General features: G+C 38.1%; 1 protein-coding gene across 1 annotated transcript; it reads left to right on the top strand.

Moving 5' to 3' along the window:
* Positions 1-8,513: 8,513 nt before the first annotated feature.
* Positions 8,514-15,300, top strand: mchr2b (melanin concentrating hormone receptor 2b). Its single transcript, XM_028009812.1, has 2 exons — positions 8,514-9,173; positions 12,215-15,300. The coding sequence occupies exons 1-2, from the start codon at positions 8,770-8,772 to the stop codon at positions 12,852-12,854; spliced, it is 1,044 nt and encodes a 347-aa protein (XP_027865613.1). The 5' UTR covers positions 8,514-8,769; the 3' UTR covers positions 12,855-15,300.
* The last annotated feature ends 1,266 nt before the right edge of the window (positions 15,301-16,566 follow it).

Below are 16,566 nucleotides of genomic sequence, written 5' to 3'. Positions count from 1 at the left end.
AGCCACTAGCAGGGGGCAGTGACACCGCTTCAGGAGACAACAGCATGACACAACATGTTCCACTTAGTGACACCTCCGATGAATATACAAGTGTGTGCCTAATAAAATAACTTTAAGACTACTGTAAAGTTTTTGCTGCAAGTAGGAGAGGTTTCTGCACCTCCACTATCAGCTTCAGCCTTACTGGTGGGGAGAAACAAACAACGTGACTTTTTTTAAACTTTAAGTGCCTGTTAGGGTAGAGGTGAGGAGGTTTTCTGCACATATGCAACACACTAATGAGCATACAGTTTTGAGAATTAGTTTGACACTGGGAAAATGCAATCAAAAAGAAACACGTACAAAAAATTAGGAATTCGCTAATTTTCACTTAGAACAAGCACATGCTAGCAGCAGGCACAACGGAGAAATGTCTTCAAACTCAGAGACCCTCATCATGGAAACCACACAAAGAAGTTTATGTGACGCAGCTTTTAAGGTGAAGGCTATCAATCTGGTAAAACAGGACAGAAATAGAGCCGCTGCACGTAAGGTCGGCGTGAACGGATCCATGGTTCAGCGTTGGAGACGGAGGGCTGTGTCTTCAATAGATCCACCAGATTAATTAAGGACACAGCCCTCCGCTGCGTCCTTGTGAAAAACTGACAGCAGCGGAGTTACCAGTGGCTCATAGCCCGGTGCGGCTTATTAATGTACGTTTCCAGTTTAAAAAAAAAAAACTTTGTAGATGCGCTCTATAGTCCGGAAATTACAGTAATTACAACAGTGCACTGAACTGAAACAGTTTTTATGAATCACCCTGAGACTAATGTAAAGTTAAATTTAAACCCTCTGATTCACTGCCAGTTCCAAAACTTATTCTGCGTTGAGAAGCCCTTTAATCTAATTTAGTGATGAAAAGAGACGACTTTCTTTATCACTGAATTGGACTTGAGTTTCTCTTTATCAGCATGGCACATACACTTTGCATTATGAGCTGCAATCTGGAGATCCCACAACTTCAACCTTCCTTTCATCAGTCATATGTGCAATTTGGAGGTGTCGGCGCTTCCCTCCTGCTAGGAGACCGACTCACCAGTGAATGGTCTCCAGCTGAGCATGTTGTTCTATGATTATTTATTTTTCTTTTGTTGGAACCAGAGGACAGCTTGTTTCTGCGACTTGATGAGGTTATTTTTTTGTTGTTGACAGAGAACTGTTAATTTAGCTAAATGCACTTATCTTCAGTCAAGAAAAAGAATTATGGCAACGTTTTCAAAACATTTTCTTAAACTCAATGCCATAGAAATGTGGAAATATTGAATTAATTCACTGTACCTGAATTACCCGGAGGCACATTAATAATGCTAAAAGAGAAATAAGCGGATGTGAGAATAAACACTGGGCTGTGTTTTGATTTCAGAGGAGGACATGAACTTTATGTAATTAATTTCAGGAAGAAAAACACAGTTTTTCATGTCTCCTGTTGTTCCTCTTTCATGTTATTATCTTGCTGTAACCTAGTTTCACTAGTTTCAAAACATCTTTAAAGCACAGGTGTGAAAAGATGTCTTCATTGACGTGGAGAAATGATTGTAGGTGGTTGGACTCAAGAGGTCCAATTATAGCACTGCCTCGTACAAAGCACTTCATTCAAAATATGAAATTCTGAGAGCACTTGTATTCTTGTATAAAGTTTCCCTTTAAAGTTGAGAGCAGAGCCGTACTAAGCATGGTAGCCTTTCACATAGCTCTGAAAGGAAAATGTCTCAAAAAAGGGAAGAGGTCGTTAGAAAAAAACACACACACAAAAAAAACATAAGCTTACTCTAGCCCATGAAAGAAATACTGGGAAAAGGAAATGTTAGGGGAAACAAGTCGTAAATGCTAACTGACAGCTGCTTGATGTGCCGCTACAGATTAGATTTTGCATAGCCAATGTTTTGTGGGGTTTTTTTTCTTGATCTCCTTTGAGATGTGGTCATACTTTCAATTCCCTGCACTAAAGATTCATGCAAGCACAAGAAGACGTTTGGGAACTGGAACCGTGCAACACTGACAACACAGGATCGATTGTGGACGTATCACAGCCATACGACCAAATTTTGCACGCATGTTTATACAAATAGCAGCTTTATCTTTGCCTTCTCACTCTTAAAACGACACATCATGTTTCTGAGATTCTAGAAGAAGTAGTGTCATTAACACAGTGGTGCAAAAATGTGTGAAAGAAAAACACACAAAAGAATGATATCACTGTCTGCTATTAATGCTCTTTTTAAAGGGACTATATACAACTTGGTTTTATATGCTATTGACTAATTTGGGGTGATTTGTCACTTTGCTGCTTTATGATAAAGGAAATGCATTTCTGAATAACTAATTACTCAGGAAACTATAAAAAATAACAATAGCATTGAAATGAAACAGGATTAAAAAGTAATAAAAGATTTTTTACTCTATTCCTATGAAAAAAATCTGCGTGAGCATATTTTAACATCTATGATCAAGACTGATTCTGGGCATCCTATTTTACCTCTATGAAACCAAAGCCAATTAAACAAACAGTCATTAACCAGTTTTTAGGTGATTCTTTATTTCACGATGGCCGTATTATATAGCATCAATGCTCCTTTCCAGTGGTGTGCTTCCTGACATTCACACAGATACAAACTCTCACACCCAAAAGGTTAACTGGAGGGCAAACGCTGACCACCACTGCTGGCCACTGTGCAAATGGGAGCTAAGACCCTCTAACCTCTTCTCACCTCTTCTCACATCAGTGGGCGCATTGGCTTGGCTTTGCAGAACTGTATAAACAAAAAAAAATTATTCCTGCTTAGGGCAACATCAGTCCACAGCAGTTCATGCCGGATTCCACATGCACAATCCCTTAAGCCCTTTTGGCTTTGGTAAACCACACTATAATCACTGTAAACATTTCTTAAAGTAAGTTTAAATGGCACAGAATGTCAAGATATTTTAGAGTGCAAAAAATGTTAAAGTATAAAACCTTAACAAATACATATTTTTTAAGTGGACAAGTAGTTTTTGAACAGTTTTACGTAACAATAACAGCCCTTTGAGTAAAGTCTACTATATGGAGTTGATACTACCTTGGTTATGACGATGTGTTATCTGGAAAATGTCATGGTAAACAGAATTTTTTTGATAAAGGAGAAAAATGTCAAATGCAAAATAAATGTATTTATATAGGAGCAGTCATACTGAAAATAATCCAGTTCTTTACAAGACATCAAAGGAAAAGCAAAAAGAAATGAACAGCATGAAAGCATTTTATAGAACAAACAAATGCAAAAATGCCGACATTAAAGGCATAAAGGAAAGCCAGTCAAATAGATCATTAGTCTGATCCTTTGATCAAAAGTTGTCATAAACAAAAATTTATTCAGTCCTAAATTAAAGAAACCAAATATTTCTGAACATTTCAGCTTTTCAAGCAGTTTTTTTTTTTTTCCAGAGCTGAAAAACATGAAAATTGAATGTTGGTTCTCCTTGTTTAATGCAGGTCCCAGGAACCCAGTGTAAATAGGTCTCTGGAGGCCTTAGAAATGTGTTTCAACTAAACTCTATGAAATGCTCCATAGGCCTAATGCATAATTTTAAAATCTGTTATTTGACAAATCTGAATTCATTGTGGTGATTTAGGAACAGGTGTGACATCATCACCTTCTCAAAAATAATGACTTAAGTCAGTTTTTGCCCTCCACCCTCCCAAAAAAACAAAAAAACACTGACTTTTTTGAAGCTTTTTGCTACAAAAATCCGTTATGTAGGGGATACAGTAGAGAGGACGGATTTCCTCTCACTCACCATTACAAATCATTGCCCCAAGATTACAAACTGATCACAAACACCAGATTTAGGGAGAGACACAACCCAGTTTATGCAGTGACTACGACTGACACCCTAAACCGAGTCAACAGTCAGACTAACTGAGACGACTGTGGGTTGGGTGATACACACAACGAATCCTTGTTGTTTTCTTTCTGAGCCACATGAACGAGAAAAGATTTGAGTAATTTAAAGCTACAGCTCTCAATAATTTATGAACTCACTGATGCAGTTAAATCAGTTATTTTTCTATCTGCACTTGTTGATGAAAAGGACTAACTTTTGAATGCTTCCCTTGTCCACCTTCACTGCCAATGTGCCGCATTTCTTACGGTGTCTAAGCTTTTACTGAAGGTGAACCTGACAGCCTGGACTTAATGTGCACTGGAAAGGGTTCCTTCTGCTGTCAGTGAAATCAAACATTGCATGCCTTCAGCAATCCAATAACTTCCTCCGTGGTAGAGATGCTTATCGTCGTTTGCCATGATTTCTCTGCTCAGCTCACATCGGCCCGGTACATGAAGAAGAACACAAATCTTTATGTTTGCGGAGGAAGCATCTCAGGTCTTGGAAAAGCTGTTGGTGTTGTTAAAACATGAACAGCTTTTCATGTCGTTCATGAACGACATGTTGAAACGTAATGTGCTAAGTAACGTAGCAACGTTACGTAAGGTCACGTTAATTCAAACGTAACCTTGCTATGCAATTCTCTACAGTGCACTCTGTTATTTAATTTTATTAGACCATTTCTTACCTGCAGCTAAACAATAGTGTGAAATAGCTCAACAATAGAGGAGGATGTCATGTTCTCTTGTAATTGGTCAAGGAAAATGGGTCTTCCACTGGAAATTGTAAGATTGGAGGTGGAAGCCAAGGGTAAGACGCCAACTATCCTTTCAAATATGAAGCAAATGTTCTATTTACCTGTTAATGTGCAGTCCACCCACCCACACGAATGCACTGCAGTTAAATTTTCAAGAAAACTTTTACTCTTGACCATGTCAAATGCTGCAGGTATACTCTCTTCAATTTTCATTCTGATCGTGCTCCCGTCAGCCCATTGGGCAGCTTTACATGAGGTTTATTGTTTTGCTGACGTTCAGCTATTTTTATCTGTGAAGCTCAATTGTTTCATTATACCTCAATTATTATCACCTCATCAGACTGCAACTGTGTCTTAACGGCAGAAGTCTGTCAGACTTTTAATTTTCTGCTTTTAAATTCAGAGAGAAACTGTTGTCTTTTGACCTGCGAAAGAAGCAGGAAAACGAGCTCCTGCGTGCGTCACCTCCAGGCTTGACTGATGTCATTTTTTATTTTGTATGTCCAAAAAATATTTAAAAATACATTGTGGTTGGGTGGAAATTTTCTTACCCTTATAAAGAATCACATATGTACAACTAACGAGAGAATGTGCAAGGCTGAAGCAGAATGTGAGTCTGATGGTGGAGATCGGGACAGGCAGGTAAGGAGCAGAGGGAATCGGACCAGGGGGAGACAGATGGGCAGGTTATCTTGTTCACAAGTGGATCTTAAGAGGCTTGGAGGAGGAGAGAAGCTGAGATCACTGGAAAATTAATCAAGTTGAGTATCAAAGATGTTCATGACGTCACTAGAGAAGATCATTATAACAAGTTGCAGGAGGGCTGGAGACTACAAAAACGGTTAATAATCTAGCAAGAAACGAAGATCCTGCAGCTCCTTATATTCCCTAGTCTCCTGGGTGATTAAGCCCAGGTGTGTAGGCAGAGCCGAGCCAGAAAAGCTCTGCAGCAAAGTTCCTCTGTAACAGAACTGATGTCAGGATCTTGAGTCGTTGAGTTTTCGTTAGATCAGCCTTGTTTCTGTTTTATCTTAGTTCGCTCCAGTCTTAGTTATTTTATTCTTATTATGTGTTTTGTTATACATATTTCTTGTGCTTGGTAGGTTTTTGTCTTGGTTAGATGTGATTTCCCAAAAGCCCTGCTTATGTTTACTCCTCCACACTCTTTTGTGCCATTTTTATTTTTCTCTCTCTCTCTGTCCGTTGTTCCAGCTTTCGAACTCCCAGTATAAAACCACTTCTCTTTCACTTGCGCGATTTTCCTGTTATATCCTGTTTACTTGCATGTACATGGTCTCTGTTTGTTGCTCTGACAAGGGTCCCTGTAATGTCCTTGCTTCCTTGGGGTTTTTTTGTAAATTATTTTCATTTCTTTCTTTAAATAGTTCACATTCACTCGCTGTCTCAACCTGTCTATATTTTACGTTGTCACAGCTTGACGCCTGTTCTTTAAACATGCACCAGTAATAACCAAACATTCTCAAAAGAAAATTACATTTTTGACACGAGGCTCTCAGAGAGCGGACATTCACTTCAAAAGACATCATGATATGCTAAAGTAGTTTAGGGTGAAAGAACAGTGAACAAAAATGGGACAGGAGTGTAAAGGTTACGTGGATTGTTCTCAGTAAAATCCTAAAAGGAGCCGAAAAAAGTCCACATTTTATATTTTGACATAGTTATAATAGATATGTCAATTTTTCTGCATTTCTCTTCAACTAGTTGCCAAATGACACACTACAGATTCAATCTTTATTCAATTTTTAAAATTAAAATTTATTGGCAATCTTTTTGTTGTATAATTAAGAAAAAATTATATGTTTATAGATTTCTACAAAAAATCTTCTGTGTATTTAAATTTCAGTAGCATTGTCTGTGTATGTATTGGGGCTGCAGAGCAAACAGAAACCCAAACTACAGTTTCTCAGAAAATGACATCAAACAAATAAAAATGATTGCAATACAGTAATATACAGTAGAATATAAATACGTTTCAGTGCAATGGCAGCAAAGTGACAGATACATCAAGCTAAATTGTACAATAATCAAGAACCAACATTTTATGCCAAGCCAGCGATAGAAACACTAGCAACATTTGCATGTTGCTGAAATAAACTCCAAGGTTGTTTTTCAATCCCAGTCTATACCTGAAGAGTCTGAAAGAAAAACGGAAGAATTAAACCTCAGGTTCAGTGAGAAATTCCCACAATCAGTGACGATCAGCTGCTGTCGGTCCAACATCACCAAAGCCATCCACCAAAATATTTTGGAGGACTTTGTGCTTCCCTCTTCTGACAAGCTTTATGGAGACACTAATCTTTTTATTTTTATTTTATTTATTAAACCAGTACCTGTTTTATTGAACATTGGATTACTGTGCTGGATGGGTCAGTAAACTCACTTGACCTAATCCTCATTGAGAATCAATGGATTATTGTGAGAAGGATGAGAGACACTGTACTCAACATCTGACCTAATATTGATGCAGTAATTCATTCAAAAAAAAAAGCCCCGGCCAACTATTGAGTGAATGTACTGAATATTTTTCCGCACATTCTCAGTACTTCTCAGTTGGGTGGCAATTCTGTATTAAAACACCTGTTTTTTGTATTTAATCTTTATTTAACATGCATTTAAAAAAATAAGTCTTACTGAGATTAAAACCTCATTTACACGAGTGTCCAGGGCTTGACAGCAGCAGAACAAGATATTTATTTTTAATTGTCTCATGTAATAGTCAAATAGTCAGAGTAAGCCGTCTCCATCAGGACTGTGGAAAATAAATGCATTAAGCTTATCTCTTACTGTGCAATGACTCAATCCAATAAATGAGTTTTACCTTAGGAAATTATTTCGAGAAATCAATTAACTTTCCAGCAATGATGTTCCAATTTCAGATGCGTCTTGTAAACCACATAAAGCTGGACCAGGAGGAGCTAAGATAAGATATTACACCTTACATAAGATTCATGTGCTACAAGCATGGTCTCTTTTTAGGCAAATGCTTTTAGCCTTCATATCACTCCATCCTGTCCTCATGAAATAGCTTGTTTTTCTTTTATTATTGTAAAGGGTAGCACAAGCGATTGTAAATCTGTGCCCTGAAAACTGGGAGAACAACCACAATAATCATTATGCATTTTAGAGAAATGTCAGACTTCTCACCAGCACTCCAGTTTTTATTACATCTTGTGCTTTCTGGTGTAATCTTTCAGTGCAGAATTACACTTGAATACAAAATTTTGAGGATACACTTAAAATAAAAACAAATGGATTGTTATACTTGGAAAAAAAAAGCAGAGTGATTTAAAGTGTCACAGCCAGAAGAGCAGTGGGTGGTGCAGCTGTGCTCACATCCGGACTAATGGTGGCCGCTACTGCCATTTACCACATCTATGAGAGAGGGACATTTTTGCTTTTGTTCCTATTGGCGCTGTTTCGCATTGTCTGATTGAATGAATCTGAAGATTTATTGATTTAAATTATTAGTGTATTAATTATACGAGGTACAATTAATACCTCGTATTAACTGCAGAGTAATACATTATATGAGAATGAATTCAATTTTAAAAAATCACCCTGGTTTTAGATTACTGTTTAAGCAGCAGAAAATATAAAGTAACCATATACTGTACATTATTGATTGATTATATTGGGGTAGAAGATCCCGTGAAACGCCAAGTGAGAACTTTTTAGTGTATTTGTGTAGTCATGCAAAAAGTATGTAGTTCATCAAATAAAATCAGATTTGACTTTGAAGTTGGGGTTGATGTCCAGTTCAAAAGCATTCTTTTCACTTGCTTGTGTCACACACACAACCCACATATGATCACAGAAGGGAGGGGAGCTGCACGTCCACTGAGGCGCTCAGCGCATTTGGAGCAGCCACAGCAGCTGAGCGCAGTTACTGGCCAGATAACAGTTGGTTCATATGCCATCTGTTGCTCAAGTAGTCATCCTCGCATTACTTTTTTTTTTCCTTTTACTTTTTGACACAAAATCTGACGCCGACTGGCGCCGCTAACGGGAAAGTGAGGAATTAAGTTTTACGCACAAGTTTGGAGAGCAGACGGCAGCTGCAGTCTGCATTTTTATAACGCGGGCACCTAAAGATGAATGAAACGGACATTATCTGCGAAAACAAAACATCGTCCAACTTTAGTGATTTGTCATGTCTAACTACAGCTGCCGCGCCTTACAACCCCATCGACATCACCACCTTCATGCACATTTTCCCCTCCATCTACGGCATCCTGTGCTCCGTCGGAGTCATCGCCAACGCGCTGGTGATCTACGCGGTCGCAGCGTGCAAGAAGAAGATGGTCTCGGACATCTACGTGCTCAACTTGGCCATAGCTGACATGCTGTTCTTGCTGGTGATGCCCTTCAACATCCACCAGCTGGTCAGGGACAGGCAGTGGGTCTTCGGAAACTTTATGTGCAAGGCGGTGGTGGTGGTGGATGTCAGCAACCAGTTCACCACCGTGGGGATAGTTACAGTGCTGTGCATTGACCGGTAAGTGGCAACTTAAGTCTCAGTACATCCGCTTATTTAAAAATAGGATTTCTTTTACTAATAACACAAACTGTTCCAATTTACAGTAAATTTGATTTAACAAGTTTCTGAGAATAAGTTATGTTGTTGCTAAAAGTTTAATAAATTAGTCAAATTCCAACCATCTATTTAAAATGTACCAACTCAATTACATTGGTTTACTTCTAATTATTAAAATTACTTTTGATCTGTCCAAACCAGTAAAAACAAACCAAAATCAAACAAACAAACCAAAAAACAGATCAATTGGTTTGAGATTAAAGTGAAAAATAGGTGTAATAGTAATAAATGTTTGTATTGTTTTCTAAAACCTTTTCCATTGCAACCACAGCTTAAATGTGACATTCTATGACAATGACGTGTTCAGGATAAAGCTTGTTGGCAGACTTGACTTTAGGAATTATACTTTTTCTAACTAAAGCTTTGTTCAAACATTAATTTTCACTCCAACACAGAAGCTCTCTGAATCAAACCAAAATTACATATGTATTCATAATACAACTCACATAGTGCTTTACAGATTTGTTTTCTTTTAGCTGTGTCGCTTCCATGTTGCAGATCATCAGCTTAAATTTAATATCAGACAAAATTATGTAAATACCATAAATGCAGTTTTCTAATTTATCAAGGGATAAGACACAAAATAATAGTTTCACCCTAAACGCTTGTTTGGTTGGGTTGTTCCGCCCCTAACAAATGCCATCAAGGATTTCACTGGCAATCAGTCTTTTACCATTTTTGTTGAGGAATTTTGGTTCTCTCTTCTTGGCAGATTTACTTCAATTCAGCCATGTTGGAGAGATCCAGCCTTGTTCTGGTTTAGGTGCCATTCTGGGCTCTTTTGTGACCCCTTCACTCAGTCACTGTTCCAAGTTTTCTCCATTTGGGAATCATGACTCTTAGTGTGGTTTGCTGGACGTGTCATCAATTGAAAACTGGTTTTGTGTGTAGGGATGCAAATCAAAATGCAGTATTTAACATCTGACAGTAAACATTATCTTTCCAAATTGACATGGGCTATTAAAACTAGAATAATTTTTTATATCTAATATCCAGTTGCCTCTTTAATTGATTTTTTTAAAACTGCATACATGAGTGGATGTCAGTGAAGTTTCATGCTTTTTCAAAATAGTACTGCAAGAGCTACAACGCAGACTGTTGTGTAACACACAATGGCAACACAATGTTCTCTAAATAAATGATCCAGGTTCCATGTTTACCATCTGAGGACATCAGGAACAATTATATTGGTCATTCTGAACTGATAAGGATCAGTTTCACAGGAACAACTGGAGCAGGGGTTGGCCTCAGAGCACGAATGCTGCACTATATAGATGTCCAGAGGGTCATTATCCAGCAAATTGTGTCTTGTGAAAGGAACTGTTCAGAAAACAACTCTTATACTGTCCGTCATGAAATCATGAAAACAAAAATCCATCCATCTTGAAACCTACAATTGTTTTTTATACACACAGACATAGAAAGTCACTTAAAATCATCAAACACTTCTCTAACCCTAACTACGTCACCTTTAAACAAAGATGTTATAAGCAGCAGTTTGACGGAAGAATGTAATCTTCACCTGATTTAAAGTAGAGGATGGCTTTGAAGTGCAAAGTTAAAGCAGCTTTCAATACAAAATGAGATAATAAAACTGTTCTGACTTGTAAAGCCTCGTAAAACCAGCATTTTAGATTTAAAATGCTCATGTTCACGTCTTGTCTTTGGATGTTATAAATTTAAACACTTTAAATTGCATATCTGGCTTGATTATCTAACACCATCTAAATATTGATCAGATGTTTTAGAAAGAAATTCTGCTAGAAAAGACATTGCAGCATTCAAGAGAAGTGTTCTTTTTTTTTACCATCATGGAAATAGAAATAAATACATTTCAGACTCCGAGCTTTTAGGTTCTCTTCATTACAGGGGATCTATTACGCTTCCTTGGATAGGTTTGTGGGCTGAACAAAACATTTTCATTATATTTTATGAAAAAAAAAATCCTCAGACAATGAGACTTCCCCTGATCAGTTCTGCCTATTTTTAGCTTTCAGAAGGAACTGTTTTAGGACCTCTTGTCACTTTAAATCTAAAAAGTTGGTGTGGCCACGCCCAGCTAAACCTTGCTGCACACAGATGCACCTTTACACAACCATGCACCTTTGACCTTTAGGCAGACCTAGAAGCAGAAGTAGTAGAGCCTCCTGCACAACCATCAAAGGTGCAACAACAAAACACTTGTCTTTTCCAGCAGCCATTGTTCAACTCTGCTTGGGTTGCTAGGTGAGAGGCTGGGCTTGGCTGAGGTTGGTAGTAAATGGGGCAGTGCCACCCAATTGTGACTTAACAAGTGGGGAGTTTTTGAAATGGTTCATTTTCAAGTCACCAAAAAAACATGAATGTATTGCCAGAAAAAGGTTTGGTGGTTATTTTGTTAAGCACTCGGATTGTTTAGAAGGTGGAGAGACGAAAAACGGAAGTAAAAAATCGTGCAAAAAATGAATTTATCACAATAGGTCTCCTTTCAAGCACATAGTCATTTTCCTTTTCCTATTCATCCGTTAGAATCTTCTCAGCTATTAAAGCTTCAGCAGAGTGTCATTTAGAAAATTGCAAAATTGTTGTCATAGAAAATCTTAACAAAGACCAAGACACAATACTAAAAGTATTACATAATATATATAAAATTATATATTAAAATGTATATAATTTACTGCACTTAAATTGATCTTTTTCTTGCATGGTTTTCCAGCTCTCGGCAATAAAAGCAGAGAGCTGGAAGAATCTAATCTTATTATAAATCTGCAAGCACTCCCTAATATATAGCTTTTCATCAAGACAGAGAAACAAAATTTTAATGTAGTGCAGTTTGTCTCATCCTGATTTCCAAGATCCTCCAGCATTAACATGGCCGCCTAAGAATCTATGTCATGCACTGGAAAAAATCATCTTGATTCTCTATTTCATGGTATAAATATCTTAATCTCTTTTCCTCTCAGGTATATCGCCATTGTGCATCCCAGCTCAGAGCGGCGGACCGTGCAGTGGACCATCGTAATCAACTTGCTGGTGTGGCTGGGCAGCGTCCTTCTCACCGTGCCCGTCATGATCTACGCCAAGGTGATCAGCAGGGAGCACATGGAGGTGTGCATGATGTTCCTGGACGGGCCGGAGGACATGTACTGGTACACGCTCTACCAGTCCATCCTGGGCTTCATCATTCCGCTCATCATCATCAGCACCTTCTATTCGCTCACCCTCTACCATGTGTTCAGCTCCATCCGCCGGGTCAAGCGCAAGCAGTCGGTGTGGGCCAAGAGGGCCACCAAAATGGTGCTGATGGTCATCGCCTTGTTCCTGATCTGCTGGTCGCCCTACCACGTCATCCAGGTGATCAACCTGACCAACAACCGGCCCACCATCGCCTTCGTCTACGCGTACAACATCAGCATCTGCCTCAGCTACTCGCACAGTTGCATCAACCCGCTCATGCTGCTCCTCTTCGCCCAGAACTACCGCGAGCGCCTGTGCCGGCGGAACGCGCTGCACAGCTCGCAGCACTCCTCCAAGGTCACCGTGGTCAAAGCCGACGGCTCCAGCACGGCAAACGACCCCAACTACCGCATTACGGTCATCTAGTCAGCTTCATTTATACCCTGTAACAAATAGGTGGTGGACATCATTTTTAGAATTGTAAATGGATTTGTTAATACACAGAAGAAGAAAAAAATCCCTGAAGCAGCAGCAGCAGCATCAAATCCAGCTTTAATAAAATAAACTTCAAATAAAGGCACTGTCATTTTTTGGATAAATCCTCAGAAAGCACAGGCCGCACACAGCTGGTCGGCTCATGATGCACTGAATTCCACGGCGCAGCTTCACTGGTCCTTTCACCAGTATCTACCGTGGCGTCTTCTGGCTGAACAGACATGATCTGCTGTAAGTAATCCAATCAAGAAGTCACTATAAGGGCTCATGATTTGTAACCAGCGGTCTCAATAATCCACAGTTTACTGATACAGATAAGAGCTGCTCTGTTTTGAAACTGAGCAGCCGTAAAGCTTTCTGTGCCTCTTGCCATGGTTTTGAAACGTTGTAGCTCAGAACAAGGGAAGCATTTTATGGAAATAACTTGTAAATTCGATTTACTGTGTAGTAAAGTGTCCGTTTAACAGTGGTCCAAGCCTGTGAGAGCTAGTTCTCGTTCGTGTCTGGGTCCTTTAATTGTGAATAAAGCCCACATACAATAATAAAATAGAAGTTATTATTGAAAAACACACAAATACAGAAAAATAATATATAGTTGTCTCTGGCTATGTTTTTTCAGTATATCAGAGAGGATCTTTAAAGGATTTGATTTATAAAGTGCTTAGTAATGGGGAAAGTAATGTATTTATAGCCTGTTGTAACGACGAATTGTGTTTGTAAGAAATGTTATATTTAAAGAAAAATACAACATTTATTTATGATGAGTGCAGAGCCACACAGTGTTCGGCCCACTTCTGTCAGTTTCCGACGTCAAATATTGAACTCTGTACCAGGAAACTCCTCTCAGGGACTGCTTTACGAAGGAACACATACAGCAGCACTCAGTGATCTCTCAGTCTGTGCAGTTATTAGCATGGTTAAGTATCCTCTGACTGCTTACAGCACAACCTTCTGATGCTGTATTGAAATGTTGGAGCCACATGCCTCAGGAGAGACGACGTGTATATAATGTACATGTGACTTTAGGAGATTAAGTCTTGCAGAAGTATTCACCTCCTTTGAACAGTTCCACATTCTGTCAGCTCAAACTTTATCGTATCTTAATGAGATTTTGTGGGACAGACCGTCACAACGAGGCGCAGACGTTTGAGGAAAAGGATACCTGGTTTGGAAATTGTACGATGTTGTGCCTTTTAATTTCAGTTCCCCAGAGTTAACACTTTTTAGAACCACTTTTCACCCCCACCGCATGATACTGCCACCACCGTTTGTCACTGAGGGGACGGTGCGTTTAGTGTTTAGCTTCTATCACACAGTTTTGCATGTGGGCCAAAAAGATCAATTTTGCTGCAACATCGTTTTAGGGGAAAAACTGCAAATAGGACTTTTTAAAACATTCATGCATTTCCGTATGCAGGTTTAAAGTCCCAGTAATGTGCTTTAATGTGACAATATGTGTGAATACTTTTACAAGGCACTACATGTGCACATTGACATATGGGTTAAATATATGTATAGTTGAAGCAGGTGTTTGCATTAGTAATTTATCATGTCATTGTGTTGTTTTCTGTATCTTACTTGTGTATTTCTGTGACTACGAAACTATTTTCAAAAAGAATTCAGCAAACAACCAGTGATATTTCATAGATAAACGCTGTAAGGGACTGATATAATTTTTGCATCATCGTCCGGTCAGGTGGAGAATAAAATGAGAGAAAATGTACAAAAAAAGATTTACTTTATTTCTTAAATATGATTAGATGTTAAAATAAAGTATGACAAATGGGTCAAGAACAAGTGAATAAATGTTTAAAGACTGTTTTATTATTGTTTAAAAAAATACAGCATAATGCTAGGAGCAATGAAACGGATTGATAATGTTTTCAAAAATTGCTCCTGAATATAAAAAATGACTGATCAGCACCAAGTGGTCTCTGGTCATCTTAATTCATCGTTTGAAAAATAATTTTCACTTAGTTTATGACTTTGTTTTGTGAGATTTACTCAAGTTAAATTAAAGCAAGTTGTCAACGTGGAGTAACTAACTCAGACTTAAAGAGTTGTTTATGAAACCAAACATGTTCCTGTTTCATTCCTCTCTTCTGTTTTTCCTGATTTAATGCTCTTGTTATCGTCTTGTAAAGTGTCTTAATGTTTGTTGTGGCACTCGAGCACTAAATGTGATGTACTGTGACCCAGATTGCTTCTGCAGATGTTCCCCCAGAAGTGCTTTGCTTTGTCTGTAAGAGTCCTTCCCTGTAGTTCAATCAAGGCTTAGTAAAATCTGTGGAAATTTGTAGTTAGTGAAAATGTGACTTGTATTTTATTATTTGCTTTTGTTACCTTCCATCCTTAAATAAACATTGAAAATACAAAAGATGGTTTCTATTATTTGAATCTACCCAACACAAGGCATATGTAAACAAACTAGCTGTAAGTGACCTCCAGGCCAACAGGGGGCTCCCCAGAGTTTGTTGCTCCTCGTGCACAAACCAGAACTCAAAGCTGAATATCTGTTGTGAGGATTATAAAAAATTGAGAGTAGTTTTACACTGTCATTAGTCATCCTGTTTCTGAATGTTAAATTTCACCTTAGTTAAAATTCTCAACTTGTACACTGAAACAAAAATACTAAATGTCTTCATACATTTAGTCAAGCAAAGTCTGTTCAGGAGTTCATCCATTCTTGAATTAACTCTGATATTATGTTACAGCTTTTTTCCAAATTGTGTTAAATTAATCTGTTTCTTTGAAATTCTACACAGAGACACTCATTATGTCAGATTTCTGTAAACTGATTAAAAATAGAAAACCAAGAAATCACATATACATAAGTATTCACAATCTTTGTTTAATAGGTATATACTGTATATATATATATATATATATATATATATATATATATATATATATATATATGGCTTGTACAACACTGTTGCATTTAGTTGCTGTGGTTTTCAAATGCTCACAAATGACAAACTTGAGGTCTGCATTTTACCATCCCAGCTTCCCAAGGCTGGCTGTGGTTTTAATCTAATAGATTAAATGTTGTTACTTCATAACTGGGGATGGTGTATTCCAGATTCATCTTCAACCACACCACATAAAAGCAGCGGACTTTGCTCCGTAGTGTTTTTCTCAAGCTCTTCTTCTTTTTTATGACACCAGCAGCAGACTGTGGTGAATGGGAAGGGAGGCTGTACAAGGGGACTAATATAAAACAAGAACTCCTGTCAGTTATAGTGTTGCTTCACTTAGCAATGGCATAACATTCGTTTCATCTTACGGCACACAAACTGTCGCCTTGAGTGACCTTGGATATGAGCACATCCTTGTTTTGTATCATGTGAGGAGCTTCAGAACGATGTCGCCAAATGTTTCACACTCTGACTCATCTTCTGGAGGGTGTCATAACATTTTTAGGAGTTAGGTTTGTAGAATTACTGCTTTGTGGTGCACTGCTGATGAGAATTATTTTTAAAGCCATTTTGCGTTTTATAGTTGAAAAAAAGCTCTTATCTGCAGAAAATATGATTCTATATCATTTTTTGCTGAGAAAATAAGGCTCCAAAAAAAAAAAGAAAAGTTGCCTTCATTGTTTTGACATGTTTCATTGACAAATATAAAATGAGCCAAAATGATT

Source organism: Xiphophorus couchianus, chromosome 23, assembly GCF_001444195.1.
Source record: "Xiphophorus couchianus chromosome 23, X_couchianus-1.0, whole genome shotgun sequence".
NCBI lineage: Eukaryota > Metazoa > Chordata > Actinopteri > Cyprinodontiformes > Poeciliidae > Xiphophorus > Xiphophorus couchianus.
The sequence above is the reverse complement of the archived record's forward strand: the minus strand, read 5'-3'. Positions and strand labels throughout refer to the sequence as shown.